The sequence below is a fragment of the Tachyglossus aculeatus genome, chromosome 23, assembly GCF_015852505.1.
Source record: "Tachyglossus aculeatus isolate mTacAcu1 chromosome 23, mTacAcu1.pri, whole genome shotgun sequence".
NCBI lineage: Eukaryota > Metazoa > Chordata > Mammalia > Monotremata > Tachyglossidae > Tachyglossus > Tachyglossus aculeatus.
Genome location: NC_052088.1, coordinates 40,168,296 through 40,183,732, shown reverse-complemented (window position 1 = coordinate 40,183,732; position 15,437 = coordinate 40,168,296). Strand labels below are relative to the sequence as shown.

Sequence of the window (15,437 nt, the reverse complement as noted above, 5' to 3'; positions counted from 1 at the left end):
CGGGATTTGAACCCATGACCTCTGACTCCAAATAATAATAATAATGATTTTACGGATGAGGGAACTGATGCCCAGAGAAGTGAAGTGGCTTGCCCAAAGTCACACAGCTGACAATTGGCAGAGCCGGGATTCGAACCCTTGACCCCTGAGGGTGCTCTTTCCACTGAGCCACGCTGCTTCTCTAAGCAGCTTCTTTGTGGTCGGCAGAGGCCAGCCCCAAGCTTTCCAACCGGAGGGAAGAGCCCCTCGCCAGGAAGAGGTTGAGTGGGCAAGGCACTGCTCTGAGCTGCCGGGAGTGGGAGACAGCCATCGGGGGGTTGGGGCGGAGGTGGCGGGGACTGTCTGGCCGCCCCTGGGGCTCCTCCCTCCCTCGTGGGTCCTGATTCTGCCCAGGCATTCTTTAGTATCCCCAGGAAGGGGAAATGGTTGGGCGGTCAGGGGAGGCAGGGGGACCGGAGAGCGGGCCTCCCAGCTTCGTTTCCTCACCACCCCGACTCAGCCTGTGGGCTACTTCTCCTTCTGGGGGCCTCTGGTCACGAGGGGTGTGAGTGCTGTGCAGCGAGCACGGTCTGGGCCAGTGCCCGGGAACCCTCAGGAAGGCTCATTCGGGCACCTGGGTCCCCACTTCCACCGATAAGGAAGTCACAAACCGCAGGGGCGGAGCCAGTGGTACTTCTGCACAGAATCTGGTGGCAGCTGACTGGTGCCCTGTGGGCTGCCCTGGGTCCCCCGTGTCTTCCTGCCGGCCTCCCCCGACCTCTTCCCACTTCCCTTCTGAGCCTCTGCCCCCCGCAAGCTGACCAACTTGTTGCCAACTTGTACTTCCCAAGCGCTTAGTACAGTGCTCTGCACACAGTAATCGCTCAATAAATACAATTGATTGATTGACCCGAGCTCTCTGCGTCCCCGAGGCGCCTGGACCCCCCGCTCCCCGCAGGCCAGTTTCCTCAGCGAGGCCGTGACTGGCTGAGACCCACCCGCCTCGTGCCCTGGGTAGGGCGCTGAGGGAAACATGGTCCCCACGTGAAAGGCCTCATTTTGGAGGGGTTTGGGCCGAATTCCAGACCAGGTGATGAGGACTAGGGAGAAAGAGCTGAAGAAGGATTTAGAGGCAGTCGTGCCAATGAGAGCAGTCCGCAGGAACCCAGGGGCTTCAGCTTCCTTTCCCTCCGACGCTAGTCCGAGGGAGAGCATCCTGCCCCCTGCCCCCACACCGGTTGGGCCTGTGGCCCCATGATTTCCCTGGGACAGGAAGGGGGTGCCGTGTGCGTCGGTTGTGAGAAGCACTGGGCCCAGCGTGACAGGCCCTCCTGCCTGGTGCTGCAGTGGCCGCTCAGCGCAGAGGCTTCCCGTACGTGAACCGTCTGAGGTCAGGCCGTGCCGCCCACTTTCCCAGGCTCAGATCGGTGCCGGAGGGGCAGCCCATTCCCCCGGCTGGCTTTGACTCCATTTACTTGTCTCTTTTAGACAGTCTCTTTTAGACTGTGAGCCCACTGTTGGGTAGGGACTGTCTCTATATGTTGCCAACTTGGACTTCCCAAGCGCTTAGTACAGTGCTCTGCACACAGTAAACGCTCAATAAATACGACTGATTGATTGATTGATTTACGGGGACTCCATCCCTATTTTCCCCTCCCCCTTCGACTGGAAGTCCCATGGGGGACAGGGCTTTTAGATCAGTGCTTGGCACATTGTAAGTACTAATAAGAACTGTAGTTGTTATTATCATTATTATTGTCATTATTATTATTGTTATTATCGAGCTCTCTTCCTCCCTTCGAAGCCCTACTGAGAGCTCACCTCCTCCAGGAGGCCTTTCCAGATTGAGCCCCCTTTTTCCTGTCCTCCTCCCCATCGCCCCCCCGCCCTACCTCCTTCCCCTCCCCACAGCACTTATATATTTGTACGTATTTACTACTCTATTTATTTCACTTGTACATATTTACTACTCTGTTTATTTTATTAATGATGTGCGTGTATTCATTCATTCATTCAATCGTATATACTGAGTGCTTACTGTGTGCAGAGCACTGTACTAAGAGCTTGGGAAGTACAAGTCGGCAACATGTGATTCTAGTTATTCTGACAGTTTTGACACCTGTCTGCATGTTTTGTTGTCTGTCTGTCTCCCCCTTCTAGACTGTGAGCCCATTGTTGGGTAGGCACCGTCTCTATATGTTGCCGACTTGTACTTCCCTATCGCTTAGTCCAGTGCTCTGCACACAGTAAGCGCTCAATAAGTACGATTGAATGAATGAATGAATTGTTATTATTATCAGTACATCCTTTAAGGGATTTTGGATTTGAGGAATTAGGTGGTCTAGGACCCATTTGTAGAATTTTCTTGGTTACACTTGGCAGGAGCCCAGTCTCACAAACCCCCCTCCCCACCCCCTCAAAATCCCATCCCTGTGTCGAACATATGAGTACATCTGTCTGCTTCCCATCCAATGGTTTTGTTCCCTGTTTTTGTTTTTGGGTGACCCACTGCTTTTTCATTCGTCCATTTGTTCATTCAGTTGTATTTATTGAGCACGAACTGGGTGCAGAGCACTGTACAAGTGCTTGGGAGAGTAAAATATAACAATAAGCAGACACATTACTTGCCCACAATGAGTTTACAGTCTAGAGGGGGAGACAGACAGTAATATAAGTAAATAAATTACAGATATGCACACGAGCGCTGTGGGGCTGGGAGAGGGGATGAATGAAAGGAGCAAGTGAGGGCGACACAGAAGGGAGTGGGAGAAGAGGAAAGGGTGGCTTAGGGAATTCCCCTTGGAGGAGATAGGCCTTTGATAAGGCTTTGAACGGGGGAGAGTAATTGTTGGATTTGAGGAAGGAGGGTGTTCCAGGCCAGAGGCAAGCGGTGGGCCAGGGGTCAGCTGGGAGATAGAGGAGATCAAATCATAGTGAAAAGGTTAGCATTAGAGGAGTGAAATGTGCTGGCAGGGTTATAGTAGGGAAGTAGTGAAGTGAGGTAGGAGAGGGCAAGGTGACTGACTGCTTTGAAATGTGAGAAATTTTTTTTTTTTGATGCGGAGGTGGATGGGCAACCCCTGGAGTTTCTTGAGGAGTGGAGAAACATGTCATGAACGTTTTTATAGAGAAATGAACCAGGCAGCAGAGTGAAGTATGGACTGGAGGGAGGAGAGACAGGAGGCTGGGGGTTTCTCCCTTCTGACTGTAAGCTGTTGGAGGGCGGGGGCTGGGCTTCAACTGGCCGAGCCTCCCAACCCCGGTGCCGGGGACTGGGCCCTGCCCCCAACAGATGGTTAGTTCACAGCGTCCTCAGCTGCCTCCTCACTCCCCTTGCCTCCAACTCGGGCTTCCTTCTTCCCCACGCCAATTTGTGCAACACAAGATCGCGTCAGACATCTGGTCTCCCTCGCCTGCCTTGGTTCTCCAGGCGCCTCCCTTCCGGAGCGAGCCAGAAGAATGGGTAGGTTGGGGGCCCCAGGGGGCCACCCTCCTTAGTCGGGGAGAGGAGCCTCCCCTCAGCTGGTGTCCTCTCGGTGCAGGAGACCTGGAGGTCCGTGGTCGGAGACCTGTTGTGGGAAAGGGAGGCTGAGAGCATCTCCGACCCGTCAGACCCCCTGGACCCCCTGGGCTTGCATCCCCTGGGGCCACAACGTGGAGGAGCCTTTGACCCTGCAGGTTGGAGAGTGCAGGGAAGAAAGGCCGGATTTCAAGCATCAAGCTCAGGATTACCACATCCACATTTCCCCCCCAAATGTTCCTGTGTCGGTCCCGGCACTTGCCTCTCGTGTGGTTGATGGCCCGTAACTCTGAGTCCAGAGCACTTGGGGGAAGCATCGTGACGCGTTCACAACGTTTCATTTCCTGACTCTGGTTTGCATTAAACATCGTCGTAAGCTCCTTGCGGGCAGGCATCTTGTCTACTTCCTCTCCTGCCCTCTCCTGGGTGCCTCCTCTGTGCAGAGCGTCCAGGTGGCGCGTTCACCACTGGGCTGGCCCCGGGGTGTGTCACGCGGGTAAATGCCAGGGGAGATTGGACTCTGCTGGGCGACTTCCCGAGTGCTGGGGCACTGAGCTAGGGTGCCTGAAGGCTTTTTAATTCATCATAATAATAATAATCATCATAATAGTAATATTTGTTAAGCGCTTACTCTGCCAAGCACCATCCTAAGCACTAGAGTAGATGCTAGGTAATCAAGGTAACTCCTCACTATTGGCTTTAAAGTTCTCCATCGCCTTGCCCCCTCTTACCTCACCTCCCTTCCCTCCTTCTCCATCCCAACCTCCACACTCCGCTCCTCTGGTGCCGCTAACCTCCTCACTGGGCCTCGATCTCTCCTCCGACCCCTGGCCCGTGCCCTGTCTCTGGCCTGGAACGCCCTCCCTCCTCATTTCTGCCAGATAATCACTCTCCCCCCTTCAAAGCCCTGCTGAAGGTGCACTTCCTCCAGGAGGCCTTCCCAGACTAAGCCCCACTTTTCTTCAGCTTCCTCTCCCTTCCCCATCACCCTGACCTCCCTTCCTTTGCTCTCCTCGCCTCTCCCCGCTCTACAGCACTTATCTATAATTCTGTTTATAGTGATGCCTATCTGCTTGTATTGATGTCCATCTTCCCACCTCTAGACTGTGAGCCCGTTGTGGCCAGGTATTGTCTCTCTTTATTTGCTGCATCGTACTTTCCAAGCGCTTATTACAGTGCTTTGCACACAGTAAGCACTCAATAAGCACGATTGAATGAATGAATAAATTCCGGCCCCAATCCCCGGGGCTGAAACAGCGGAGGCTGCTTAGAAACTGGCCCGGGCAGGGGCACCTGGCTCCCGTCACCTGGCTCCCGTCCCCCGGCACACCCTGAAAACTCGAGCTACCCGGCTGATCCCCCGAGAGCCGCTTTGCGTGAACAAAATCTGCTTCCAGCTGCTGTCGGGAATCCCGGGCGGGACACATCGCCTAGGAGCAGTTTGTCGGTCCCCGGGTCCCAGGGTGGCTGCCTCCTGGGTCGTTTGAGCCCAGATGCTGCTCAGCGGAGATGCCGCATCGCGATATTAATTCATTAGTTAATTCATTCTTCATATTAATGTCTGTCTCCCCCTCTAGACTCTAAGCTCCTTAATAATAATAATGGCATTTATTAAGCGCTTACTATGTGCGAAGCACTGTTCTAAGCGCTGGGGGGGATACAAGGTGATCAGGTTGTCCCACATGGGGCTCACAGTCTTAATCCCCATTTTCCAGACGAGGGAACTGAGGCCCAGAGAAGTGAAGTGACTTGCCCAAAGTCACCCAGCTGACAAGTGGCGGAGCCGGGATCTGAACCCATGACCTCCGACTCCAAAGCCCGGGCTCTTTCCACTGAGCCATGCTGCTTAAGGGTAGGGAAGGGGTCCACCAACTCTGTTGTGTTCTCCGAAGCGCTCAGTACAGTGCAGCGCACATAGTAAGCGCGCAGTAAATCCCGTGGACTGACTGATGTCTGACTGATGTCGGATGACTGACTGACTTCTAGACTGTGAGCCCACTGTTGGGTAGGGACCCGTCTATGTTGCCAACTTGGACTTCCCAAGCGCTTAGTCCAGCGCTCTGCACACAGTAAGCGCTCAATAAATGCGATTGAATGAATGACTGCATGTGATAGCCCACCTCTGCCCTTCCGTGGTGGTGCTCTGCACATAGTAAGCGCTCAATAAATACGATTGATGATGATGATGATGCTCACCCCGCCTCTCCGCTCTCCCCCTCCAGGCTTCCACCTGAGCGGTACCGTGACGGAGCCGGCCGTGCCGGCGGAACCCCAGACCGTCTGCAACGTCGCCATCAGCTTCGACCGCTGCAAGATCACCTCCGTGACCTGCAGCTGCGGGAACAAGGACATATTCTACTGCGCCCACGTGGTGGCCCTGTCCCTCTACCGCATCCGCCGGCCCGACCAGGTCAAGCTGCACCTTCCCATTTCCGAGACCCTGTTTCAGATGAACAGGGACCAGCTGCAGAAGTTCGTCCAGTATCTGATCACCGTGCACCACACCGAGGTTCTGCCCACCGCCCAGAAGCTGGCCGACGAGATCCTCTCTCAGAACTCGGAGATCAACCAAGTCCACGGTGAGCGCGGCTTCCCTCCACCTGCTTCTCCCCTGCCTCCTGGGCGCCGTCCGCGGGCACCGTGGCGGGGGGGACCGTTAAGGAGCTTCTAGACCGTGAGCCCGCTGTTGGGTAGGGACCGTCTCTATATGTTGCCAATTTGGACTTCCCAAGTGCTTAGTCCAGTGCTCTACGCACAGTAAGCGCTCAATAAATACGATCGAATGAATGAAAGAAGCTGGTGACGCCGGAGTTGAGCGGCCCAGAGGTCGCGGGATCGGAGTTGGGCTGGGTCATCATCATCAATCGTATTTATTGAGCGCTTACTGTGTGCAGAGCACTGTACTAAGCGCTTGGGAAGTACAAGTTGGCAACATGTAGAGACGGTCCCTACCCAACAGTGGGCTCACGGTCTAGAAATAGTGATAGAAATAGGTAGAAATAGACAAATAGTGATGCATTTCCAAAAATCAGCAGTGAAATCCTGGGTGATTAATCTGGCTCTGCCACTTGTCTGCTCTGTGACCTTGGGCAAGTCACTTCACTTCTCTGTGCCTCAGTTCCCTCATCTGTAAAGTGGGGGGTGGAGACTATGAGCCCCACATGGGATAGGGACTGTGCCCAGTCCGATTTGCTTGTATCTACTCCAGCGTTTAGTACAGGGCTTGGCACATAGTAAGTGCTTAACAAATAACACAATTATTATTATTATTATCATCATTCTCAGAGAGGAATTCTGGGTGAGCTGCTGTTGCCAGTCACTTAGTGGGAAGAATTAGCTGCGTGCGTGTGTATGTGTATGTTTTCTCTGTCCTCTGTGTCCTCCTCTGCCTCTCCTCCCCCTCCTCTGTCTCTCTCCTTCCTCTGTCTTTCTCCTCCCCCTGTCTGTCCTCTCTCTGTCTCTCTCCCCTCTGTTTGTTTCTCCTCCCTCTGTCTGGGAAATGGCGGCGGAAAGAGTAGAGAGCAGCCTAGAGGGTGGAATGCTTGCCTGTCAAGTCTCCGCCTCATTGTGTTTCTGATCCATTGTCATTGTCCCTGAGAGGCTCAGGGCCTTAAAGGAGGACAGCAGCCAACACAGCCATGTCAGAAATTCAAATTAAAGACACTTCTGGACGATTGGAACACTTCTTTTGGACCAGTGTCAGCTTGGAGGAGGATGAGTGGGATAGAGAACCAGACTGCAGTGTCTGCTTCTGGAGGAAACAAACCAGGGGTTTCTTTGGCTGTTGTTGAGACAGATATTTCTCCGTGGGAAAGTCAATGTTCCCATCCCCAAATCTCAAGACCAATTAGCCCCAGGGAAAAAAAAAGAATCAATTCGTCATTCATACATTCAATTCAATAGTATTTGTTGAGTGCTTACTGTGTGCCGAGCACTGTACTAAGCGCTTGGGAGAGTACAGTAAAACAATAAACAGACACATTCTCTGCCCACAACAAGCTTACAGTCAAGAATGGGAGCTAGACGTTAATATCACTGTAAGAGGCCATCCTTCTCTTGTGGATAAGGGAAGAAAGCTGTAGAATACCAGGATTTCTGGAAAAGATATTGATGACCCTCTGGCCACTTTGATAAGGGGGAAGAAGAGTCAAATGTGAGATGGTAGTCCAGGCTGGGTCACTGGAGGATAGAATCAGGGATGAGGACGGGGCGGTTGGTGCAGTTGGCTCTGAGGATGGGTGTGCGGGAGAGCAGGAACCCCATGGTTCCTGTGAGCCTCCTGCTGGACCCGATCTTGGAGCAGTGGGACCGTGAGCAACTCCCTCCTGCTTTTCAGAGAGAGGTGTTATTGGAAATATTTCCACTTTCCCCATGAGGATGGCGTATAACGAATGAGAAGAGTTATCCTGAGGCTAGTTGGGGTTGGTCAGGGCCTCCTGCCAGCTGAAGCTCCGTGGGGCGGTGGGGTGGGAGCCCGGACCTGGGATCTCAGAGTTAAAACTTCCTGGCCCGGCTTCTGAGTCCACTGTCCACCTACCCAAAGCTCCCCTCACCTCCTCCCCACCAGACCGGGGAATGAAGAAGCAGCCGCAGTGGCCAAAGCAGACACAGTCGGTACCCGTGTTAGTAATCTTACCCAGCCGAGGGTCTTAAAGGGGTTTGTATGTCCGTCCGTCGTCATCTCCCCCTGCCCCGGAGTACAGCAGCTGCTCCATCTCCTGCTAAGGGGTAGCGGTTCTCGGTTTTTACCGGCTTTTACTGGCTTTCCTGTGATGAAAGACGAGGGCCAGGTGGGTGGCGTAGAGCAGCGGTATTGGGAATGCTCACAGGTTAAGCAGAACGTCCCCTGAAGGACTTATTTTTGGTCCTGTCTCCCGATTTTGAAAACTCTCTTTCCTGGGTGCTTTCCTACCCAGGCTCATATGAAAAATCCACATTTATGGCTCTGTTACTGAAATCTCCAAGTCCATCCCATGGTGGCCAAGACGTCTATTTGGGGACCGGGCCAGGGGGCGGCAGGGTGGGGGTGTCGGCAGACTGGGCGTCTTTCAGAGGGGACAGGAGGACGCTGGGCCAGCTCTCGGAGTCTGTGGGCCCAGGCCCGGCATCACTGCCTCGTGCTCAGCATCCGGAGTCCTCAGAGCCTCTGCCCACCCGGCGTCTCTCCTCAGGGCACATGGGGACAGGGGAGAGGTTAAGGCAGGGGGGCCTGGCTCGGGACTCAGGGTGGCCGCTTTTTTCTCGCCTCAGGTGCTCCAGACCCCACGGCCGGAGCCAGCATTGATGATGAAAACTGCTGGCACCTGGACGAAGAGCAGGTCCAGGAGCAGGTCAAACTCTTCCTGTCCCAGGGCGGATATCACGGGTCCGGCAAGCAGCTGAATTTGCTCTTTGCCAAGGTAAGGGCGGGCGGCGGAGCCCGCTGCGTCCTCATCTCTGACGTCTTCCTCCTGTCTGGGTGGGCACGTAGGCCAGCCGCCATTGAGACCAGAGACCAAACAGTACTCAGAGGCTGCAGATATAAATCCTCAGGGGAAGCGGCCGGGCCTGGGCCACTCCACGGTGTGAGGTGCTGCCGTAAGCACTGAGTCTGTTTTCCGTGTTTTCACCCCCTGAGGACTCCCTCCTCAGTACACTGCCCCAGTCCACCGCTGAAATACCTGAAGGCTCAGTTTCCCTCAGAGCATGCATAAAGGGAGGGAGCACGGGAGGAAGGTATCTTTGTGAAGCCCCTAGTCCCAGCCCCCAGCCTCATGTCTGGAGCGGCCAGCTCCAGTTCCAAGGCATCTGGGTGGAAACATCGCCTCGGGGCCGGGCGGGTTTGCCATGGAGAGAGAGTTCTCCTGTTTCTCTTCTCTTGCCCTGGGCACCAGCCTTCCCCGAGCCGTCACCGCTGTGGGCGGGTGGGTGGCTGTGGCGTTCAGGGGACGATCGTCTCTGGCTGGGTGAGGCAGATCATCTATTAATTCTCTTCCTTCTGCCCCACAGGGTGGCGGGGGATAACAGAGGGTGGGGTTTCTTCCCGGCGGTCAGTGCCCCCACCCTCCCTGCCCGCCACGCAGACCTCTCACGACCCACCCGCCTCATCCACAGGTGCGGGAGATGCTGAAAATGAGGGACTCGAATGGTGCCCGCATGCTGACACTCATCACGGAGCAGTTCATGGCGGACCCCCGCCTCGCCCTGTGGCGTCAGCAAGGGACAGCCATGACGGACAAGTACCGGCAACTCTGGGATGAGCTGGGTAATTATAATAATAATAATAGAAAAATTATAACTGTGGTATCAAGTGCTTACATGTGCCAAGCACTGAACTAAGCGCTGGGGTAGATACAGATAATCACGGCCCAGTGGAAAGAGCCCGGGCTTGGGAGTCAGAAGTCATGGGTTCTAATCCTGGCTCCGCCACTTGTCAGCTGGGTGACTTTGGGCAAGTCACTTAACGTCTCTGGGCCTCCGTTACCTCTTTTGTAAAATGGGGATTAAGACTGTGAGCCCCATGTGGGACAACCTGATTACCTTGTATCCCCCCAGCGCTTAGAATAGTGCTTTGCACATAGTAAGCGCTTAACAGATGCCATCATTATTGTTATAATCAGGTCTCACATGGAGTTCACAGTCTAAATAGGAGGAAGAAGAGGTCTTGAATGGCCATTTTGCCAGTGAGGGAACTGAGGCATAGAGAAGTGAAGTGATGTGCCCAGGTCACACAGCAGACAAATGGCAGGGTCAGCATTAGAACCCAGGTCCTCTGCTGCCCGAGCTCTTTCCACTAAGGCATGCCGCTTCAATGATCCCCAGAACAAACACGCACATGCCTGCTCCACAGTCGGTGTGGGGGGCTGCCCTAGACCCAAGCTGCGTGTTTGTAGGGGTTGAGGGAGGGTGGCAGAGTTGGCCAGGGGAGAGACGGGGAGAGTTGGGGGTTGGTGGGGTGGGGAAGTGATGCAGCCGGGTAGATGCCGGTGGGGGCCACCAGCCAGGAAGGAAACGAACCGAAGGGGCGGGTTACGGCCCCCACACCAGTGGCACTGGGAAAGAGGGCCCCAGCTAACAGCGGGGAGGACAAACAGGAAATGCAGCAGTTGTATCAGGAAGAAGTAGCCGAATAAAGGATTGACTAGATCAATCGCTAATATTGACAAAGCCCCTATCCCAGGCTTGGGAGAAAACTATCTATTCTAAACACAACCCCTAACTTTGAGGAGCTGCCAGTCCGGCAGGAGAGGTCGGTACTGAAATAAGTTCAGGTTGGGAGGGACTCCCTTTTCCTCTACAAATATGGTGTCCCCAGTACCTAAGCGCTGGCCTAGTGGAGTAATGAAGCGTAGTCGTCCTGTGGGTAGGCAGGAGTTGATGTAACTGGGGCCTGGAGAATGAGTCAGAGCAGGCTTCCCCGAAGAGATGGGACTTTGGAGCTGGGGAGAGCTGTGGCCTGGCAGATTTGGGTGGGCAGGGAGTGCCAGGCCGGGCAGACAGTGTGGGCGATAGGTTGGAGGCCGGAGAGGTTAGAAGGCCAGAAGGAGTTCGGCGGATTCCGAGAGCCGGAGGGTAAGATGCGAAGGGCCGGCCGAGAGCCTGGAAGCCAGGGCTCAGCCGTGTCTTCCTGACACCAAGGGAGCCGGGCAGCCGGCATGGGGGCTTCGGGAATGGGGGAGAGCTGTGGACTGGGGGTCACTTGAGGAAGGGGAAGTGGGCGGCGCTACGGAGAGGTCGGAGGCAGGGAGACTGGCAAAGAGACAGGAGCCAGTCAGAGTAGGTGGGAGGCCAGCAGTGTTGGGGCAGAAGAAGAACCGGTAGGTTCTCGCTGGGGACAAAGGATGGTTTAACCTTCCGCAGAGACAGGGCTCTAGACTCTGAGAGACGCTGGCTTGGCCGAAAAGGGAAGCAGCGTGGCTCAGTGGAAAGAGCCCGGGCTTTGGAGTCAGAGGTCATGGGTTCAAATCCCGGCTCCGCCAATTGTCAGCTGTGTGACTTTGGGCAAGTCACTTCACTTCTCTGGGCCCGAGTTACTTCATCTGTAAAATGGGGATGAAAACTGTGAGTCCCCCGTGGGACAACCTCATCACCTTGTAACCTCCCCAGCACTTAGAACAGTGCTTTGCACATAGTAAGCGCTTAATAAATGCCATCATTATTATCAGCGCTTAGAACAGTGCTTTGCACATAGTAAATGCTTAACAAATGCCATCATAATTATGTTCTGCTCCACGGGCTGGTGTCCGCTGGTGGATTTTTCCAGAACCATGTGCCGCTGACTGCCCTGGTTCTGAGACCGAACCAGGCTGCCCCTGACCGTGCCCTCTGCCCCGTAGGGAACCTCCAGCGGCTTCCCCTACCCTCCGGCCCCAGGGAATGGACCTTGGCTTGCTCAAAGCCCACAGACAGAGAGCTTCCTCTCCCACAGCCGAGGGCGGATGTGTTGCAGGGCAGAGGAGGGCTGGGGGGATAACTGGGAGGCCCATGGTGACACTGAGCCCGGGCAGGAGAGCGGGCTGTGATTTATCAGCGGATGGGAGCTGCAAGGTCATTTTGGGATAGGATAAGGCATCAGTTGTATTTATTGAGTGCTTACTGTGTTCCAAACACTGCACTAAGCACTTGAGAGAGTCCAACTCAACAGAGTTGGTAGACGAGTTTCCTGCCCACAAGGAGCTTACAGTCTAGAGGGGGAGACAGATGTTAATGTAGTGTATGGACATAAGTGCTGTGGGACTCTGGGTGGGAAAGGAATCTTCAGACCCCTGAGCCCCAGGTATAGTTCAGGAACACGTAACTAGGGGGTCACTGCCTCCAGGCAGTCCAGCCCTGGCCGTCAACCACGGCCCTTTCAGCCCGGGAATCGCCCGGAAGCCAGAATCCCTGTTCGCTTTTCCCACTCTTCCACGGTGTTCTTAGGAAAAATTAAGTGATGGATTGATTTAAAGGAGAAGATGCTGTTGGGGAAGCTGCAGAAGCAAACTAACCTGGAATTGCTGCCCATGGGTTTGGAGTGAATCGTTCCACTTTTCAACCCTGCCTGTAGCTCCCCCACCCCATCCAGGGCCGGCTACCTGGCGGGGACCAGACCACCCCCATGGCGACTGAACCATGGCGAGCCTAGCCACCCACCCTCCCCCTCCCTCCGTCCACCCATTGCGAGGGAAACATCAGCCGGCCGGACGGCCCTGGTTCAGTACTTCCTGCATCTGGCCCGCGGTGCCCGGAGCCTGGTCGACCTGCCGGAGGACTGGCGGATGAGCCTCTGTCTGAGGAGCCGCCGCCGTCCCCTTTCTGCACAGAACACCGAATTGGGTCTTGACAACTGGGTGGCTTCAACCAGGGGCTTCCTGGCCATTGGCCTGGAATTAGATGGTCACCATTCCAGACAGTTGGATTCCAGTTCGGCCAAGGGAAGCGAAGCCCTCTTTCCAAGGCTGGGTGCTGTTTCACAGACTGAATTTTCCCCTGCTTCCAGGGCCCTCATTCCCTAGTGAACTGACTTAAAGCGTTCGAATGGCAGGGCGGAAGTGTTCTGCCCCCCAGGCGGGTTTCCTCCTTTGCACAGGTGGGATTTGTGTGGCTTTCCCTCCCTTTCCCCCTCCCCTCCCCGACCTGATCAGGGTCCTATGGGAAGCGTGGCCGAATGTGGCCACGGGTGAGCTTTCTGTCTGCTTGTGGCCAGTCACCCCGACCCTGGAGGGGCCTCTCAGTCCTCCTCCTACCTCTCTCCAGATTTGTCCTTCATTGTCCAGTGCAGCCTTGCCCCACAGTCCCCTTCTGTCCCTTCTGCTTCCCCTCCTCCTCCCCGTCCTCTTCTTCTCAGAGCCCAGCCTGTCATCTGTCATGGGGAAGCAGCGTGGCTCAGTGGAAAGAGCAGGGGCTTTGGAGTCAGAGGTCGTGGGTTCAAATCCCCGCTCCGCCACCTGTCAGCTGTGTGACTTTAGGCAAGTCACTTCACTTCTCTGGGCCTCAGTTCCCTCATGTGTAAAATGGGGATGAAGACTGTGAGCCCCTCGTGGGACAACCTGATTACCTTGTATCTACCCCAGCGCTTAGAACAGTGCTTTGCACATAGTAAGCGCTTAACAAATACCAACATTATTATTATTATTATTATTATTATTATCTGTCCCCACTCCCCAACAGACCCAGACACATTCCCTCCACCTCTTTTCTTTTGCTTCACCTCCCTCGCCCCAAAGAGCAGGGATTCCCCACATGTTCAGGCTGCAGGGGAGATCTGGCAGTGGCCAGTCCACTGGAGGAACTACAGAACTGTCAGTTCGGCGTACTGATTGGCATCGATTGGTCAACAGTTAATTCAGGAATAGGGTGGATTAGAGGAAGAGCGAATTAGTTTTTTCTCCCAGAAGCCCGGTGCCCCCAAAGCAGGTTCTTTGGTATGCCTCAGCAGGAAGAGCTGTGGGGAGAGGTGAGGTTTGCTTTTCCCGGATAGATTCACAGCCCCAGAAGGGATTTCTCTGGGGCTCGGCCAGCTCGAGGCCCCTGGAGTGGCCACCCCGCCCTGTGAGGAAACGCAAACCTTCTCGGTCTGGGCGGGCACACGTGCGGGCCATGCTTGGGCACCCTCCGACGTCGACTGAGATAGCAGGAGACCGATTGGGGGGTCCTGCTGGGACCCTGGGGGTCGGTGGGCACCCGGCACCCACCGGGGGAAGCACGTTCTCGGCCTCCGCCAGCCTCATTCACTCTCCAAGCCTCCCCATTGCATCCCCTCGAGACCAGAAGCTCCCTCAGCAGCTAGCAGCAGCAACACCACCAGTGGTGTTTATTGAGTGCTTCCCGTGTTCGGAACACTATTCTAAGCGCTTGGGAGAGTACAGTACAACGCAGTTGGTACACAGCCCCTGCCCACAACGAACTTAGAATCTAGAGGGGAAGGTGTCTTCCAAATTCGTTAGATTTTAATCTCCCAAGTGCGTAGTGCAGTAGCCTGCCCATCATAAGCTATCAGTAAATACGCTGATTGAACAGCCGAGGCCGGGCTCAGACAGGGACCACGGTTTGGGAAAGAAGAGCGAGAACGAGTGAGAGGGCATGTGGTGTCTTTGCCACCCTCCTCTGGGCCCCGGAGCCAAGCTGAATGGGACAGCATGATGGGCACCAGTGGGGACAGAATTCTGGGCTTCCGGGGACGTGATTCCCTCCTGGCACCCCCCCACCACTTCCTGCATCGTCTGTTCAGCGGGGCCGCTTTTCGAACAGCCTCAGAGAGGAGCTAACTTTCATTTCCCACCCCTTCTGAGCAGATCTCCACCACACCCAGGGGGTTCTAGTGGGATGGGACGGGCAGGAGAGGCTGGCAAGTGCCACCTGGATTAAAAGATTACCTACCAGGATATCAGGAATCAGAGTCGGGATTGATTGATCGATTAATTACTTAACCTTGGCTTCACCACCACTGTCCTTTCCTGGTTCTCCTCATATCTCTCCGACTGCTCTTTCGGTCTCTTTTTCAGGCTCCTCCCACCGCCTAATTCTGGGTCCCCTCAAAACTCGATTTTGAGCCCTCTTCTATTCTCCTTGTACACCCACTCCCTCAGAGAACTCATTTGCTCCCACGGCTTCAATTATCTCCATGGATAATTCCCAAATCTACCTCTCCAGCCACGACCTCTCTCTCTCTATAGTCTCCTGTTTTCTCCTGCTTTCAGGTGACCTGCCAACACCTCAGACTAAGTCGCACGTCCAAAAAGGAGCTCCTCACCTTCCCATCCAAACCCTGTCCACTCCCTATCTTTCCCGTTACTGTAAACAGAATCACCGCCCTCCCTATCTCCAACAAGCCCCTTAGCCATGGCATCATCCTTGACTCTGTCATTCAGCGAATGTCTCCGATCTGTCACCAAGTTATGTCAGTTCAGCCTTCACGACATTGCTAAAACATTACTAAATATTGTGATGGGGGTGGACGAGTGGTTAAGGAGTTGGACTG

The 15,437-nt window shown here is 54.8% G+C and overlaps 1 protein-coding gene across 1 annotated transcript in view; it reads left to right on the top strand.

Moving 5' to 3' along the window:
* Positions 1–15,437, top strand: part of ZSWIM6 (zinc finger SWIM-type containing 6) — a 67,110-nt gene that overhangs the window by 30,753 nt on the left and 20,920 nt on the right. Inside the window, exons 2-4 of the mRNA XM_038765712.1 lie at positions 5,722–6,078; positions 8,750–8,898; positions 9,593–9,743. Of these exons, the coding sequence (XP_038621640.1) occupies positions 5,722–6,078; positions 8,750–8,898; positions 9,593–9,743 (657 nt within the window). The remainder of the gene's footprint in view (positions 1–5,721; positions 6,079–8,749; positions 8,899–9,592; positions 9,744–15,437) is intronic.